The sequence below is a fragment of the Anabrus simplex genome, chromosome 3 (assembly GCF_040414725.1).
Source record: "Anabrus simplex isolate iqAnaSimp1 chromosome 3, ASM4041472v1, whole genome shotgun sequence".
Taxonomy (NCBI): Eukaryota; Metazoa; Arthropoda; class Insecta; order Orthoptera; family Tettigoniidae; genus Anabrus; species Anabrus simplex.
In genome coordinates this window covers 398,365,762-398,384,480 of record NC_090267.1, presented here as the reverse complement: position 1 = coordinate 398,384,480, position 18,719 = coordinate 398,365,762, and the positions used below count along the sequence as shown (strand labels likewise).

General features: G+C 39.5%; 1 protein-coding gene across 1 annotated transcript in view; it reads left to right on the top strand.

The window, feature by feature from the left end:
• Positions 1 to 18,719, top strand: part of LOC136867372 (uncharacterized) — a 134,374-nt gene that overhangs the window by 86,788 nt on the left and 28,867 nt on the right. The window contains exon 5 of the mRNA XM_067144548.2: positions 3,059 to 3,200. Within this exon, the coding sequence (XP_067000649.2) occupies positions 3,059 to 3,200 (142 nt within the window). The remainder of the gene's footprint in view (positions 1 to 3,058; positions 3,201 to 18,719) is intronic.

The following is an 18,719-nucleotide window of genomic DNA, read 5'->3' as shown; positions in this document are numbered from 1 at the left end:
TGGTTAGGGGTGCACAGCTGTGAGCTTGCATCCAGGAAATAGTGAGTTCGAACCCCACTGCCGGCGGCCCTGAAAATGGTTTTCCGTGGTTTACCATTTTCACACCAGGCAAATGCTGGGGCTGTACCTTAAGGCCACGGCCGCTTCCTTCCCACTCCTAGGGTTTTCCTATCCCTTCGTCGCCATGAGACCTATCTGTGTCAGTGCAACGTAAAACAAATAGCAAAAAATATATATAAGGTGAGGTCTCGAATTGGAAAAGCCAGGTCAGTTTTCATTAAGATGAGTAATATGTTTTAAAAAATCATGGGGTAACAAAGATTGCGAAGGTCGGACTTCTACGCTGTGTGTTCTCTATCCTATTCTAAGGTGCTGAAATATGAACTCTAACAGAGTCATTAAGTAAACAATTGTAGGCTTTTTCGATGTGATTCTACAGAACGATATTGGGGGTGCCATGGACAGACATTGTCACAAATGCTGAGATTCTCTACAAAATGAAGGAAGGCAAGGAGGTATTGACAACCTTGAAAACAAGGAAGATTCAATACCTTGGACATATCATGGGGAACGAAATTTGATTCAATCTCCTATAGTCTATTTTTAAGGAATAATCCCAGGAAAGGAAGTGTTGGTCAGAGAAGAATATCCTGGTTACAAAATATCAGAACTTGGACCTCCAAAACATCTACAGAGTTATTCCAAACTGCAGGTGACAAAAACAGCACAGCCAAGATGGTTGCCAACATTCAGAATGGATAGGAACCAGAAAATGATTGCCCTCCTTCACATGAGCTGCATTGTTTGCAACATCAACAGGAAGATTCCCCTTTACATTGAGAAGATTTTCAAAATATTCCTCCCACCTTTCCAGTGATTTACGGGGATCTACTATTCAGAAAGTTCACCAGATTTACCCAAAACACTGAAATCAGAGTAAAATAATCACCATAAAATCACACCCCCTACCTATACTTCTTACCTTAAGACTGAAGATCGGGCCGATGACCTTCGATGTTAGGCCCCTTTAAACAACAAGCATCATCATCATCAAGACTGAAGATCTGTCAAGATGTCCCCTTAATACAGTACCTAAGTGTTGATGTCTGCCCTCCTGAGAAATGGATTTAAAAGAATTGAGATTGATGAGGAGGGAGACCATCTACAGTATTTGACCACTTTGTATAAAGATGTGGGGATTGTCCTTGTTCTTTAGTGTTTTCATGTTTGTGCTTGTCTCCGCTTTCTGTTGCTCCCTCTTCCCTCAATGACCTGTTATTGTGTTTAACCTATTGTGTGTTCATATCTTGCATATATTACTTAATATGTATGTACTGTTTACTGATAAGAACGAGGTGGTCTTTGCTGTAAATTATGAAAGAAACGGTGAAGGCAATTTCGTTTTGGCCAACAGTGAACCATTTTAATTCAATTTCAGCTGCTTCTGGGCTTTGATCTCACCCAGTACTCTTTCATCCTTTTACTCTGCAATCTCCTCCTCCCCTTTTCTGTTCATGGTACTTGGGTCCAGGATCTAATTCTGTCTCTTATTAATACCCAATTTATTTTTCTTTCTATCTTAAGAAAATATTGTTTTTAAAACAACCTTCTTCATCCAGGTTGGACCCTGTTGTTATTCTACATTTACTAAGGGTGTACTATATTATTTTACACTTTATTTTTTTCTACCCAAAAGTACATTACACATCAGTTGTTGCATCCACCTTCTCAACTTTATCTCCTTCTAACTGTATGCACTTTTGCCATTGATGTGTCAGTCTCTCCAGACATTTCTGAAACCATTCTTTCGGAGTGCTGTGTACCCATGCCTTGAGAGCTGTGTCCAGTTCTGCAAAATCCACAAAATGGCGACCACGCAGAGGTTTCTTCTTGTTCCAAAACAGGTGATAATCACTTGGTGCCAAGTTGGGAGAGTATGGTGGGTGTGGCAGTATCGTGAATCCCGTTTGATCAATGGCAGTGGTGGTCTCTTGGCTAGTGTGGGGCCGGGCATTGTCATGTTGCAAAAGTACACCTTTAGCCCATTTTCCTGGCTGCTTAGTTTGAATGGCACAACGTAAGTGCTTTAGGGTTGCCACATATGCTGCACTGTTAATCGTGGCCCCAAATTCCAGCCAGTCAATGAGGATGATGCCCTTTGTGTCCCAGAACACTGTCGCCATTCGCTTGCCAACTGATAGCACTGTTCGACATTTCTTTGGCGGTGGACTGCCCCTATGCTTCCATTGCATCGATTGTTGTTTCGTTTGGGGCTCATGGTAATGGAGCCATGTCTCATCACCAGTCACAAGCCCAGCCATGAAGTCGGCTGGATCTTCATCATGGCATTGCAAAAGTTCTCTGCACACGTCCACACGCCTCTGTTTCTTGTCTGCAGACAAGAGTCTAGGCACCCATGTGAATGACACCTTCCCCAACTGTAAGTGGCTGTGCACGATCCACTGCAGGGTGTTTCGGCTAATTCCCGTGACTGCCTCCATTTTCGTAAATGTGATGCATTTGCGTCCTTGGATGGCCTGTTTGACCCAGGCAAAGTTGGCTGGTGTTGACACTGTCACATTTCTTCCAACCTTCCACCCAGTTGTAAACTGTTTTCCGTGATGGCGCCTGTTCTCCACAGACTGCTACCAAGCGCCGATGAATTTCTGCAGTGGTCATGCCTTCTTTCGATAGTAACCAAGTCGTATAGCGCTGTCCCTGACGGTTGCTTTCCATGTTGTCTGCTCCTATGCTGACAGTGTTGTTATGAAATGGCTATGACGAGTGCATTTGTTGACCCCTGTGCGTCTGCTGCTACCAAACGGTGGAACAAGACACTAGTTACACGTCACCACCTTCAAAAGTGAAATATGAACCATATCTGGACATACAAAAAATAAATTGTAAAACAACATGGTACACCCCTCGTATTATATACATACAGTATGCCTGCATTTTTATTACATTACATTATTCTTTATTTTACTTGTACTCTTCATTTGTCAGGGTTGTTTTCTTGAAACTTGAATAGTTAAAAGGTATTGTGATTCCATTTCAGAGAGTTTCTCTTGGGGAAGAGTTATATCTTGCTCCCGAGTTGATGTATGCTAGTCTTGACCTGCCACATCTCATCAAAGATGTTGTACTGGGATTACCTGAACCTATACAGCGAGACTGTCTCAGTCATATTTTAATTACAGGTAAAATTAAGGTTACACTATGTTATAAATGTTATTTTATTATAAATTACCTGAGCCTATTCAGTAAGATTGATATCTTGAAAACGTGTTTAAATTTATTTTATACATCAGCAAAAGTTATGCTGGCCAATTGTTTTAATCTAATCAAATGTTTTGACATCAAGACTTCATCTGTGAAATGAGAATTTTTGCAGGACCTTATAATTGACGAGTTTATACTGGGAGTGAGGTAAGTCTGCACATCCAGAGCTAATAAGCATTCACAGCACCTATCACACTGATATTTTATCTGCAAAAACTGAACCAGGCTGTCACATTAGAAGGTAAAGTTAAGAGAAAAAAAGGTGAACCTTTTCACATTTTTCATCAGAAGCAAATATACCACTACTAGGAAATATCTTGTCCTTTGCCTTTTCTATATATTATTACTTCCAGGGCTCTTCAGTTTATGTTTACTTTGTTATCATTATGTGCAATTGTGTCAAATAGAATACTAGCATAACCAATTGCCAATCAAATTAATTGCTTCAGTATTAATAGTCTGTTGGATTGTTGGTTTCTAAAAAGAACTTCACAATAATTTGAGCATTGCAAACATAGTACAGAAGTGACTTGGTAACTTTTATTGAACATTTCATTGGCATGTTCAGGCTGTTGAATTGTCCTCACTCAGAAATCAGTATCTGTAAAGAAGGATGCTGGTCATATCTTATCTCACAGCGAAATGAAAAGTTACATTTATTACTGCAATAAATAAGCAATGAAAGTGTGTTTGCATTAATGCAGTGCATATTTTATTTATATACCATACTTATAATACTTTTGCAATTGCGTTGAAAAGAATAAGAAAATACTAATTTCAGAAAAGAACATATCTACAGAAATAATTCATCCTTCCTCTTCTATTTCACATTCATTGTCATCCTGCTGCATGGCACAAGAGAGGACTAATTTTCAACCATTTTGTTTGGCCATTCCAAACAGTGTCTGTGCTGAACCAAACACTCGTCTACAGTACGCAACACTAGGATACATGTTAGTACTGGTCCTATAAATATAGTGGAATCATGTTTGTAGTCATTGTCGACCGTTAATCATATCCGAGTATACGTTTTACACCTGCAGTTCATGTTTAGTCCGCTTTGTGCAGATTATGTTGATGGCTCAACAGGCCAATCCTTGTGTAGAACATCCGACCACATTTGGTACACTTGAGAAAGGGGGTTGGACGTTGTTGGGTTCGTCTGAGTTTTCTTCTAAGACGAGCCTCTGTTTGCAGTTTTCAATGCTTTGTTCCAAACTGTTGGACAGCAGTGGAAATGGTAGCACATCAGCAAGGGCAAGTGTGTGCTAAGTACTGGTGTTGATGTTCGTGCTCTTCATAGTCTTTTTTGTGCTGATCTATGTAGCATTTCTGTGCTCTTTCAAGAGCCACAACATTGGTTACATAATCCTCCTATTTGATATTCGTGATGATCCTCAGGTTCTGCTGGTGAAAGCATTCCACTTCCTTGAGGTCACAGCAGTATAGAGTCCATGTTTCACATCCATACAGTAATGTGGAGACAACAGCTTGGTACACCATCAGTTTGGTATTTTTAGATATTCTTTTTGAAAACACTTTGAGGGAAAGATGTCCAAATGCACAATGAGCAGCTTGTATTCTGCTTTCTACGTCCATCTCCGAGGTACATTGTATCGAGAGAATACTCCCAAGGTAGGAGAAGTGGTCTACTTGTTCCAAAGATGTATCTGAGATGGTGATATTGAAATCTGGCAAACTGATTCCAGGAGCAGGTTGTGCAAGAACTTTAGTTTTGTGAATGTTGAAAGTCAGGCCTAAGTGTACAAGCTGTTTTAAAGCTCTCAACAGAGATTCGCAGTTCGTCGGGAGAATCAGCTGGAGAAGCATTGTCATCTGCATATTGCAATTCTATTACCCGGGTGAGATGGGTTAGCCTTTTAGAGTGGAGTTTAGCCTGATTAAAAATACCTCATCAAACCGTTTACTAATTTCTATACCTGTGTTGTTGGCAGATGTCTCACAGAGCATAGCTGTCAGGTAGAGCACAAAAAAGTGTAGGTGCAAGCACACAGCATTGCTTTAGCCCATTAGTAATTGGAAATTATTTTGAAATATTGTTTATAAAGAACCTGACGAACCATACCATCGTGGAGTACCTGGACAAGTCCTACAAAATGTTCAGGGCAGCCAAACTGCCTTAAAACCATCCATATAGCATCTCTAGGCACAGTATCAAAAGACTTTTCCAGGTCATAAAAGACAAAGAACAAAGGTTTTCTCTTGTTCTCTGCATTTTTCCTGCAACTGTCTAGTGCAGATGATCATGTCATTGATGCCTCTGTATGTTTGAAATCCACACTGTTATTCAGGAGGTATCTTCTCAGAGAGAATCTGAAGTCATTTCAACAGGATCCTGGTGAATATTTTGCCTGCTGTGGTCAGCAGGGATATGCCATTGTAGTTACCACAGATACTTCGGTCGCCCTTTTGAAGACGGTGACTATGGTAGAATTTTTCATGTTGGCAGGTAATTTTTGGGTTTCCCATATCATTAGGATATTACCTTGTTTTAAGAGGTAAGCCTCCACTAAGAATGAGTTCCTAAGGGATGTTGTCTGGTCCAGGAGCCTTTCGTGGTTTGAGACTGAGAAGAGCTTTGTTGTATTCTTGAAAAGTTGGTGGCATTGCCATCCAAGGTTGCATACGATGTGGGACATCTGGAGGAATTCAGCAGCAGTGGAACTGCAGTTTAAAAGTGTACCTAAGTGTTCTTCCCACTTAGCATTAAAAGTTCCAAGGCTTCTAAAACCACCTCTTCTTCTTTCCCAGACCATATAATGTGCCCACACTGTGGGCACTCCCACTTCTGATCTCTGCGATATCCCCCACCTACATATAGACAGACTTAAGTCAAGACGTCCACCCATCTGTACGGCGGAGAACCTTATAGCCAGTCATTTCAATCTGACTGAGAGATGGTCTAATGAATGGAGACACCGAGCTCGATAGCTGCAGTCGCTTAAGTGCGTCCAGTATCCAGTAATCGGGAGATCGTGGGTTCGAGCCCCACTGTCGGCAGCCCTGAAGATGGTTTTCCGTGGTTTCCCATTTTCACACCAGGCAAATGCCGGGGCTGTACCTTAATTAAGGCCACGGCCACTTCCACTTCCTAGGCCTTTCCCATCCCATCGTCGCCATAAGACATATCTGTGTCGGTGCGACGTAAAACAAATAGCAAAAAAAAAAAAATGAATGGAGACAATTTGCTTCAGCAGAATCCTTAGATATGCTGTGCATTACACAGAAGGTACCTGGCTTTGAACAACCTCGGAAAGTATGGTCCAAGTTAAATCAGATCCGGACTAACCATGGTGTGTGTGTAGATCTGCTGTATAAATGGAGGAAAAAGTCATCATCCTGCTGCGAATGTGGTGCTGAGAGGCAAACTGTGAAGCACATCGCACAAGAATGTCCACTGAGACATTTCAATGGAGAAATGAGTGAATTTTTCCTGGCGACGCCACAGGTGATTACCTATGGAAATAATGTAGATATAAACCTGTAATTTATTCTATAAATTGAGGATAGTTATGTCCACCTTTTCAATACAAAAATTTATTGCACTGTTCATGTATGTGCCATACGATAAATACAATAAATAAATTTACATATCCATACCATGTTAGTCTCAGTCCTTCTTCTCTTCTATAGAGTCTACTTGCAGTTCCCTGATGTCATTGTTCCTTATATGATCTTTGTGTGTTTTTTGAAGGGTACTTCGTGGAAACTTCATTTCACATGCTTGCAGTTTACTATCTTCTCTCACTTTCAGTGTACATTTTTCTAGACTAAATATAAGAATGGGCACAAGTATGACTCGTACAGAATCGCCTTAGTTCTCATGGGCACTTTATCCCAAAGTAGATGTCTTATGAGGTTGTAGAAGTTGGAACTGTTAGCCACTCTGTTTACTGTTTCTTTATCTGCAGTACCCTTGCTGGAAATCATACTCCCAAGGTATTTGAATTCCTGTACACATTGAATGTTTTCACCTTCAAGCTTTATGTGACAGCCAGTATCTTTCCTACTCATTCTCAGTGCAACAGTTTTTGTTGTGCTAACTTTCATCTGATACTGTTTGAACTTTGCTAGCCATTCATCCAGTCTAGTTTGTACCTCTACCTCTGTCTTTCCCCAGATGTCTACATTGTCAGCAAACACCAATGCGTGTTGTTCTCCATATTGTTCTCTTTTCAGGTTTTTAAGAATACTGTCCATGATATTTAGCAATGGTGGGATTGTGCTCCTTTTGATGGACACCTGTGTGGTGTTAAACCGTTCTGAATTATAAATTGAATAAATTAGCATTTGTTGAAATTGGGTCTAAAAAGAAAAGAGAACACGGAAGAGGAGAGACACAAGGGATGTTGCCTAAAGTTCATTGAAGTGGGCGAGTGAATAAAGACAAAAACAAAGATTCACGTGGAACAGGTGGACCTTAGAACATGGCTTTCGGTTTTCAACTGCAAAGACCTTTGTTGTTCGCTTGGGAGAAGTGCACTCTTTATCCCCATCCTAAACTTTATTTTGAGTGAGTTGCTCTTCCTGTAGTTGACATGTAGGCCTACCGATTTCATGGGCTCCTTTTTGATTGTAAATTATTGTGCGAATCGCACATGCGTTTGTTAAAAGTCAAATGTGCTAAGAAAGTGATACTACGTGGGGGGCTGACCACACGGTGCCCCTACACTTTTTTAGGGCACATATTTTATCTAGATTATACTATGGCAGTGCAGGATATGGATTAGCAAGGCAGATCATTCTTGTGAAACTGAATAGAATCCATCACACCAGAGGTTTTTTAAAAAAAAGTTGTTTTACATCGTACCGACATAGATAGGTCTTATGGCAATGATGGGACAGGAAAGGACTAGGAGTGAGAAGGAAGTGGCCATGGCCTTAATCAAGGTACAGCCTCAGCATTTGCCTGGTGTGAACATGGGAAACCACGGAAAACCATCTTCAGGGCTGCCGACGGTGGGGTTCGAACCTACTGTCTCCCGAATACTGGATACTCGCTGCACTTAAGCGACTGCAGCTATCGAGCTCGGTCCACAGCAGAGTTAAAATGGCATTGGGAATGTTCCGTATTAGCTCCATTGGTAGCCTGCTCACTGAATCTGGTGTGCTCTGAAAACAGAAAAAGTAGTTAGTGGAACGTAAAGCCAATAACATTGAATCTGATGTGCTACTTTTCACCTGAGGCACCAGCAAATGCTGTTGTGCTATGCTGTGAATTTGCAACAGATTCCACTCGCCCAAGTTATCCCTGCATATTCCACAATGGAAACCGTCGGCTTATCCACAAAAGACTCAGCTGGTTTGTATACACTTTGATAACTGTTATAGATTTTTTTGTTGTATCTTCAGTCCCTTGTCTTGTTAGACAACCAAGAAAGGTACCTCCATGGTTAATACAATGACCAGAAATCATCCTGGATCTGCACACTGGCCCAGAAGTGAACACGGACACCTCCAATTATCGGAGGCTCTCTTACTGTCCATTATTAGCTGGTATCCGGACTACGTAATTATTTACATGGATGTTTCAAGGGCAGAAACAAAAGTAGGCTGTACGTTCCCTCTATAAAAAACCTGTAGCATGTAGACAGCAGAGCTCTGTTATCTTTGTCTACGGTATGCGCTGTCCAGTGAAAGTTGGCACTTTCTGCTGTGTACTGACTCATTGAGCTTGTTACAGTCTAGTGATGCGTGTTTTCCGCAGCACCCTCTGGTGCAGTTTATCCAGACCCTGCTGGCTGTATGTTGGAGGGTTAGCATCAGAATCACATTTCTGTGGTTCCCAAACCACATGGACAGGAAATGAGTTAGCTGATACGGCTGCCAAGGAGGTAGGTTCGAGCCAGTGATATCTGTTCTCATCCGAGACATTAGTAATGTCCCATTGGGAGCTGGAGTGACACTCCTTCCCTCTTTCAAATAAACTGAGAACGATTGAAGGAACTATAAAGGTAGGAAGGAGCCTTTTCTTCAAGTTTCTCAGATTGAAGCAGTGGTATTATTTCGTCTTTGGATCATCCATGGTGTAGCATCGCACTCCTACTTACTGAAGGGAGAAGGCCCCCCATCATTGCATACTTGCGGCAGTCATCTGACCGTAATACATTGAATTTTCTGAGAATTGTCTCCCTCATTCTATGAGATGACAAACAATCAGTACACATCATCCCTTTTATAAGGGATAGTGGCCTGTTTTATTGTGTTTAACAGTGACATTTCTATTTGTTAAAATTTTTTATTTTATTGTTAACTAGGGCCTATGTTTTTATTCTATTGACTACATTATCTTTGTGTATTTTTAATATGATATAGGTGTTGATTCCCATAGGGAACCTGAAATATTTGTCCCGAATGAGTAAATTTATAATACCAATATAAATGGTCCGTTATTGGACATTATAATTTTTCCAGCTAACTCATTCTTGGTTGCCAGCGTTTCGCCCCCATGTGCTAAGTTGGGCTCATCAGTTGGTACCTAGCACACCCACCAAAGCGCATGGCTACGCAGTGGCCTCCACGGTATGCACTAACCATGCGTCTTGGTGGGTGTGCTAGGTACCAACTGATGAGCCTAACTTAGCACATGGAGGCGAAACACTGGCAACCAGGAATGAGTTAGCTGGAAAATTTATAATGTCCAATAACAGACCATTTATATTGTTTTTTTTAATCCTGCTGTTCTGTTCGGGTCAGTATGACCCAAAATGAATCTACACATATGAGGCTGGATCAAATATAAATTGGAATTATTTTTTTAAATTTATTGTATTAACCACAAAAAAAAAAAAATTGCATATAGAGATCACTTTTCTACATAGTGTCCTGCCTTTGATACACATTTTCTCCATAGGATCGGTACGTTTTTGATGCCATCCTGATAGAAAGAAGAGAACGCGTGCAGAGCCGGTTGCGCATGAACTCTTCTACACTTGCATCATCATCGAACCGCTGTCCTCCTAGGTCTTGTTTGAGTGGTCCAAACAAATGGTAGTTACAGGGTGATCAATCTGGACTGTACGGAGGGTGTTCCAGATGTGGCCAATGAATTTCCTCCAGTTTTTCCCGCGTTAAAGCGGCAGTATGCGGCCTTGCATTCAAGCTTCATTACAAGTCAATATGATGCAAGGAATCCTCTCCTTCCTCCTCGTAGCGACGCAGGAGTCTCTGACAAACTTCCTGACATAAAGTACTCCCTTCCTGCTTGAGGAGACAAGGAACCCACCTGGCAGACAATTTCTGAAATGGAGTTCATGCTGGATGATGGTTTGGACACTTCCGTAACTTATTCCCACGGCTAAAACAATTTGTGAAATTTTTATTCATAATCTTTTTTTCATAATCTATTTTTATTCTTCGATCTTCACCAATAATGTCACGAATGGCAACAATGTTGTCTGCAGTGATTCTTGTCTGCGATGTCCTTTCAGGAGGTTAATTTTCCAGAGCTTCTCTTCCTGCCACAAATTTTTTAGCCCACTCGTACACTTGAGTCTGCGGAAGCGTTTCCTCCCCAAACTATGCGCAGAGCCGTCTCAAAATTTCGGAAGGTTTGGTGCCCTCATTTGCAAGAAATTTTATAATGATGCTTTGCGCAACAGACTTGTGCACCTCTTGCTCACTCATGGCGTACTGAAGCTGTCCAGCTCTCCACTGTTGTTCACACACACAAACCCCTTCTTCAGACTCCCCCACCAACATTCTGGCAAACCCCTGCCTCAGAATTATTAGTAACAGCAGCGGTACATTCAAATTCCCTTTTATATTTGTTCCATCTTCATATTTTAAATACCAATACCGTGAAACCTCATTAGTGTGTTCCTCATTAACACATTTTCCCGCTTAGCACTTCATAAATTCGAAGTCTCAATTCTCATCGTATGAAATCTGTATAAAAATACTTCACTTATCACGTCACGAATTTTCGCTATTACGTCTTAGTACGATCATAGTTATCCTAGCCCAGAAAGTTTTATTTGTCATCCCTTGTGAATGGAGCATGATTTCCAACTCGGGTAAGAAAGAGCCCCTCGCTACAATTGCGTGATGATGGGAAAAGGCTTTGAATTCCTGAACTTCGTAGGATAAGTTGCACCTGCGGGGAACAAACCCGTTAGACTCAGGAATGTTCAGTTTTGCTTGCCAGTTAGCAGCAAGATTGCTCAATAACACAGTGAGCCTGTTTTGTGCTTGTATTTTGCATTCCGTTCAGAAATTTGAAATTGATTTTGTGTTGAGTGGTACAGTGAAGGGTGGTAAATATTTGTCGCCTGATAGCCTGCATCTCGATTAGGAGCACAATCGAGTGAAGATGACTAGCGTGGTGCATATTTGTCTTGTGGCAACCTAATTGGGAATTTGGGAAATGTTGCAAAATTCCTTACTAATGAGGACAAAATTAAAATCTATCAGAAAGTGAACTGGCACCTGCATCTTTAAGCATGCAGAGATAGCACGAATGTTGAAACTCACACCTTCTAATTTCAACTCAATCATTTGGGTTGGTCGAATCGAAGTTTGCCGGTTTCAAAATGGTGACCAAAGTCGCAGTCATACATAGTCAAGTGTAACTTCCAATTCAATGCCTAAGAGTGTGACCAGAAAATGTCTAATAACCCACTGGTCTGAATAAAAGGCTTCTACTATCATTTGTTTTAGAAAGAGTGTGATCTGTAATAATACTTGATATTTTCATGCCCCCTCCCCACGCAAATGTTTTTTTTTTTTTTTTTGCCTGGTGTTTTCCATACCTTTCAGTGCATTGTTGTTATAGTATAATCCCCAGCAGAAAAGGTTTTCGTATGTTTTCATGTTTATTCTCTTGTGTTTTTCACACATTTTGATATTTTCCTCTCATCTTCAGAAATGGCAGGTATAATTTTCACTGTAGCCGCGGATACACAAAGTAAAATGCCATCATGTCGGAAAAAATCGTACTATATCTAGTGTTTCCATATCCCTGTTGGATAGTTTCTATTTGTGTATTCAGTAGTACGTTTTCTTTGTTAACATGTTCTTTTTCCTTGTCCTTTGTCTTAACAAGGTTTTACTGTATATACTTATGAAACTTGGTGACTTTGTGTGAAAAAGAAGAGTAGCCTGTGTTTAAAAAAACATTTGAAAACAGTTTAAGTAGTTTGGGCATAAATTGTAATAGTTACATTTGTAACGTTTAGGTCATTATGAACCGACACAAATATGATTACTATAATTTGGCTTTATTAAAAAAAAATATAGAAATGTTGAACTTCATTTTTGTTATATTGTAATAAGGTTGAGGGTTGAAAATCAGATACAGGAAAATCAGTTTGGTTTCAAAAGTGGAAGGTCAACAATAGAGCCCATTTTCATTATGAGACAACTAATGGAAAAGCAATGGGAGTATGGGAATGATATGGTGATGACATTGACATTGAAAAGACATATAACAGTGTCCCCAGGACTAAAGTTTGGGACAGTCTGGTGCAAAAAGGAATTGGACAGGGATTAATAAAAATGATCATGGCAATGTACAAGGCATGTTGTAGTTGCATGCAAACACAAGTTGGCAGGACAAGTTGGGCTAAGGCAGGGAAGTTTTCTATCACCAATCCTGTTTACAATAGTAATGGATGACGTCATGAGAACAGTAAAAGCAACATACGGAGGAAGAGAAATGAACATCATGTTATTTGCAGATAATATTGTGGTTTGGGGAGAAGTGGACATGAAGGTTCAAGAACAGTTGGATGTGGTGAATGGGAAGATCGAAGATTGTGGATTGAAAATAAGTGTAGAAAAGAGTAAAACTCTTGTTATGACTATAGGGGAGAAAGAAGGGAAAGGTCAGATTAGACTTGCAGGCAAGCCCCTGGAAGTAGTGGAGACATTCAAATACCTGGGGAGTGAATTAATGGAGAATGCTCGACTGGATGCTGAAATTAGTAAGAGGATTCAAGCTGGAAGCTGTTTCTATCATAGTGTAAGAAGCATGTTATGGGACAAAGATATGCCAATGGAAGCAAAGGAAACTATGTACAAGATGTATTACGTACCCATAACAACTTACAGAGCAGAAACTTGGACAGTGACAAAGAAGGATGAGAGTCGAATGCAGGTAGCCGAAATGAAGCTCTTGAGGAGAATGATACAGAAGAGTAGAAGAGACAAAATAAGGAATGAGAAAATCCGGAAAGAAATTGGAGTGGAAAAATTATTGATAGAATAGAGAAGAGCCGACTAAGATGGTTTGGGCACATAAAGTGAATAAGTGCGTAAAAAGGTGATGGGAATGCAAATGCAAGGAAGGAGAGGCCGTGGACGACGACCACGATTGAGATGGAAGGACACAATACAACACAGTATTATAGAAAGAAACCTGGACTGGGACACTGTTTGAGGAGTGGTGGTGGGAAGTCTGAAGAAAGTGGAGAGGAACCATATTTGCCCCTACCCATCTACAGCTGGATAAAGGGAAATGATGATGATGATGATGATGATGATGATGATGATGATGATGATGATGATGATGAGAAATGTTGAACTTCATTTTTGTTATATTTTATGGGAATAGTGATTTTTATTATTCCAACTCACTCTCATCAATCAGCTAAGCTTCCATGCATTTATAACAATGGGCTTGTTCCTTGCTTTTCCGAGGAAATTATTTAGCAGGTCTGAACAGTTTGAATTGTGACACCATGGCGATTTATTAGATCATCGACTGATGATGAGTTGGAAGAATTAGTAAATGCCTCAGCAGAAAGAATCGCTTTCTGAGTTTGAAGATCATGTCAAAAATGCATCTGAAAGCGAATGTTTTGATAATAGTTACGACAGTGCACAGCCTGTACAAAATAGTGTAGAGACTTTTCTTTCTAAAAATGGGAATATGGAATGGCAGTTGCGTCCACCAGCACAACATAGTCACCTACCAGCTTCAGACATCATCAAGAGTACCACAGGAGTTACCATGTATGCAATAAGCAGAATATCTGATGAAAAAGGTTCATTTGAAGCAGTATTTCATACAGTTCTTCAAAATGAAATAGAGATGACATATATTGAGGGGCAGTGAGTTTATGGTCAAATATTGATGTTTGTTTTTATGCATACTTAAGACTTATTTCTTGCGGGTGTATATTGATCTCATGAGGAGTTTACAAAGAGTTTGTGGGATAAGGATACTGGGCGAAACGCATTTCAAGCAACCATATCCCTTGAAATATTCTGAAAGATAATGCGTGTTGTGCAGTTTGACTAGAAATCTACTAGAGAGTAAAGACTACGTACGGACAAACTTACCGCAATTCGTAGTATTTGGGAGAAGTGAGTAGATGCCCTTCCTAAACTGTGTAATCTAGGAGAATATGTTAATTAATTAATGTTATTTGCTTTACGTCCCGGACTGAGCCATTCAGCTTGGCAGAAAATGATACTGTCGATGAGCAGTTAGTAGCATTTATGATGCAGGTGTAATGGGCTAGTATAACGTGGAAACAATTCTCTAACCCGTGGGTAAATAATGGAAACATCAAGTTCAACTATTATGATGATGATTATTATTGTTATGATTATTGTTATGACTTATGAGGTGTGGCTATGAAGTTGTTTACATCTATTTTTTTTTTAAATGTAGTTATGTCTGGACTTTATTTTATACAAATCATGGTCTTATTATTTGTGTGTTGTATGTGAGGTTATGTTATGTTCGCTTGTATGTATATTAATAAGAGTTTATTTGGTGTCAGAACACATATTTAATAGTATATATTTTATTATTACCTGTATATTTGATGTATAAATCCAATGCAGTGTTGTGCAACACACGGTAATAGTTCAGAACAACGTATCTTTGGCACTAGAGAGTTACATAAAAATCCATTCATTGTAAATAGGCTATTGGAGACTCTCGAAATTATGAGAAAACTTGTTCTGTCATATTCTTCTAGAAGCTCGGCAAGGCAATGTATATAAAGAGGCATTCTTGAGGGTTGAGTGGAGCTGTTAACAAGAGTTGCTAGTGAAAGTCGTGAACTCATGTTGTGATTCTGTTGACATACTAATGGAGCAGTCTTCTTCTTCTTTGTAGTGTTTTATTCAAGATAGTAGTTCATTAGTGTGTGTAATATGTATATATAATTTGTAAATAAAATAGTGTACACAATTGACAGCATTTTGTTTTTGCGTCTTTGTGGTCACAACAGCGTCCATTTAAGCTGTATATCACAAGTAAACTAGCATAATATGGGCCCTGTGTGACAGCAAATCTTCATATGTACTGAAAGCCCAAATTTATACAGGAAAGGAGAATGGAACGACACCAGAAAGAAATTGGAATGAGGGTAGTTACATGGTCAGAATATCACGTGTGACCAGGGTTTGTTTGTTTGTTTTTTTTTACATCAAACGATTGGGGACAGCTGCTTCTGAAAAGGAAATTGTATATGTTGGAATCTGTATGTAAAAATAAGTTGGAGCTTCCACATAAAATGACCAACAAGGAAGTACAAATGACACTACTGTGGTCAGTAATATTCCTAAGAGAAATAAGAATGTTGTACTTACGAGCACTCTCCACCATGATGAAGAAATCAGTGACAGGGCTGATAAGAAGCCAAAGATGATTTTGGACTATAATTCAACCAAAGGGGCTGTAGATACGCAGGATCAGCTACCAGGTACATATACATGCGAATGAAAAGCCAATAGGTGGCCAGTGATAGTTTTCTACAATATTCTTGATGTTTCTGCTTATAATGCATACGTCTCGTGGACTTCGATCGACCCTGATTGGAATGCAAGCAAATGAAATAGGAGAATATTCTTGGAGGAACTTGGAAAGTCACTGATAAGAGAATACATTGCATCAAGAATGCATTTCACAAGAACAGAAGATTTTTTGAGAATGGTCAGAAGCATCCAAAATCTAAAGATGTGTTGTCTAAGGATCACCACTACTGCAGGCATGTCGGAGAGGTGAGAATGTACATAAAGAGTCCTCCGTCAACCTGGAAGTTCTTGTAGCACATCTTGAATTTCCTTGGGACGAGTTGACTAATGGTTTTCTGTCTCCTAAACCATTGCATCATGGTCCTACAGGGCTTGTCTTGTTCTTGCCATTGCTTGATTACTCCCAGATCGAGTTCCTTCTTGATGATTATAAGGACAGGTTCATTGGGTTCGCTCTGGTGATTTTGTGGAAACTCCTTCTCGACAATGGTGCCTCTAACTTCAGGTTCCATCGCCAGGTGCCTAGATAAACTGTATGCTCCCATGTTCGTTGGTCCTGGGATGTGACGCACATCAAAATCAAATTCTGCTATTAACAGCGCCCATCGCATCAATTTAGATTTTGAGCCAGAGACAGAGTTCAACCATTTGAGAGCTGCGTTATCGGTGTACAGCTGGAAATTCCTTCCCTCCAAGAAGCCTCTGAATTTGCCCATGGCCCACACCATGGCTAAGGCTTCCTTCTAGGCAGCGCAGTAGCATTGTTCAGTGGGAGATAGCTTTCTGCTGGCATACTCGATGATGTCCCTTCCGCTGTCACTCCTCTCTTTGAATAACGCTGCTCCTAGGCCAGAATCGCTGGCATCCATCTGCAGGCACATCTTCCGTTGGTGTGTCAGAATCAGTAACAACAAGAAAATCTACGAAACATGCATGCTGTAATTTCTGTCCATCAAGCAATGACAATAAAACACATATTGTGTGGAAAATGTAGTAAACATATTTGCAAAACACAGATCATCTATTTTTGTCCAAACTGCAATCAGTGAGAAGAAATTTAAGAAAAGAACTGTAGTGTTTTCTAAGGTTTATATTGAAAACTATCTGTTGTTTCAAATTTATGTGAATACTTGTGCATAAACTGCAAATCAGTAAGAAGAGAAGTAAGATAATAACTGTAGTGCTTTCTAAGTTGAATGTAAGAACAGAATTGTAGTGTGTTTGGAGATTGAAAAGACATGTTCCTTAATAAAGTTTTGTGTATTATTATTATTACCAACAAGGTATTGGAATAGAATGGCATTGTCGATAGCTAACAACTGTAATCAAGATAACAATTAAGTAAAAGGTTCCACCTGATCGATACCTTTTTATTATTTAGCCTTCGGCTAAATTTTATGTCATTAAAAACTTACAGTACATGTTTCAATTCTGTTCCGCTTAAAGCTTAGGTGAAAAAGCATAAAACATTTCATAATTAAAATTAAAATGTGTTAGTAAGGGATGCTTAAGTGGTGAGAGAGAGGGGGGGGGGGGGGTTGTGTTTGTTAGTTAAGATTAAAATTATACAAATTCAAAAACTATTCTAAACTAAAACATCTTTGATTTCATTCGTTGTCACTTGCACTGGTTCATTATTAAGTTCGACAGTTTTCCGTTAATGCTCTTGCACACTTGTCTTAATGGTGTAGTGTTCCTTCTTTTTCTAGACCTTTCTTACTGTCTGGTGGAGAAGATTATGTAGATTGTTGGTCGAATTGTTCAGTTTTCATTTAGTTGGATAGTTTGGAGTATTCCAACTGAACAATTCGACCAACAATCTACATAATCTTCTCCACCGGACGGTAAGAAAGGTCTAGAAAAAGAAGGAACACTTGCAAGTGACAATGAATGAAATCAAAGATGTTTTAGTTTAGAACAGTTTGTAAATTTGTATAATTTTAATCTTAACTAACAAACACACACACCACCACCCCCCAATCTCCCTCCCCACTTACGCGTCCCTTACTAACTCATTTTAATTATGAAATGTTTTATGCTTTTTCACTTAGGCTTTAAGCGAAACAGCTGATGATGATTGCTAAGCAATCTAAACATGTACTGTAAGTTTTTAATGATATAAAATTTAGCCGAAGGCTAAATAATAAAAAAGTATCGATCAGGTGGAACCTTTTACTTAATTGTTATCTTGATTACAATTACAATATCGATACGGAATGAAGTGGATAGTATGTATTAAAGCTAACAACTGTACAAAACTGTATGTTCATAGAAGATTTCTACAGCATTTTGATATGACAGGTCATATTAACCCAAACAGTATATTCAAGTAAAAGCGAACAGAACAATGGGGCTAAGCTTTTATTTTAATGAAATATACAATTTCACTTCAGAGGCAATGCCTTATTTAATTTTATCTATATGTTAAAAGAGTTTACTGAAAACGGCTTTCGCAAATCCATCCATCCGTTCTACTGGACCGATTTGCTTCATTTCTGTTTTATTCTCTCCAGAATTACCCTCTGGTGAATCATGAGACATTGGTAGGTCTCTGAGTTCAGCCAACTTTGAGTAATCATAAAATAAAATAATTAAATGATTATTCCAATAATTGCAAGCGAATGCTTACCCTAACCCGCAATACATTCTGACTTATCAGGTTATTAAGCGACTAACACTTTCTTCTTCTTCTTCTTCTTCTTCTT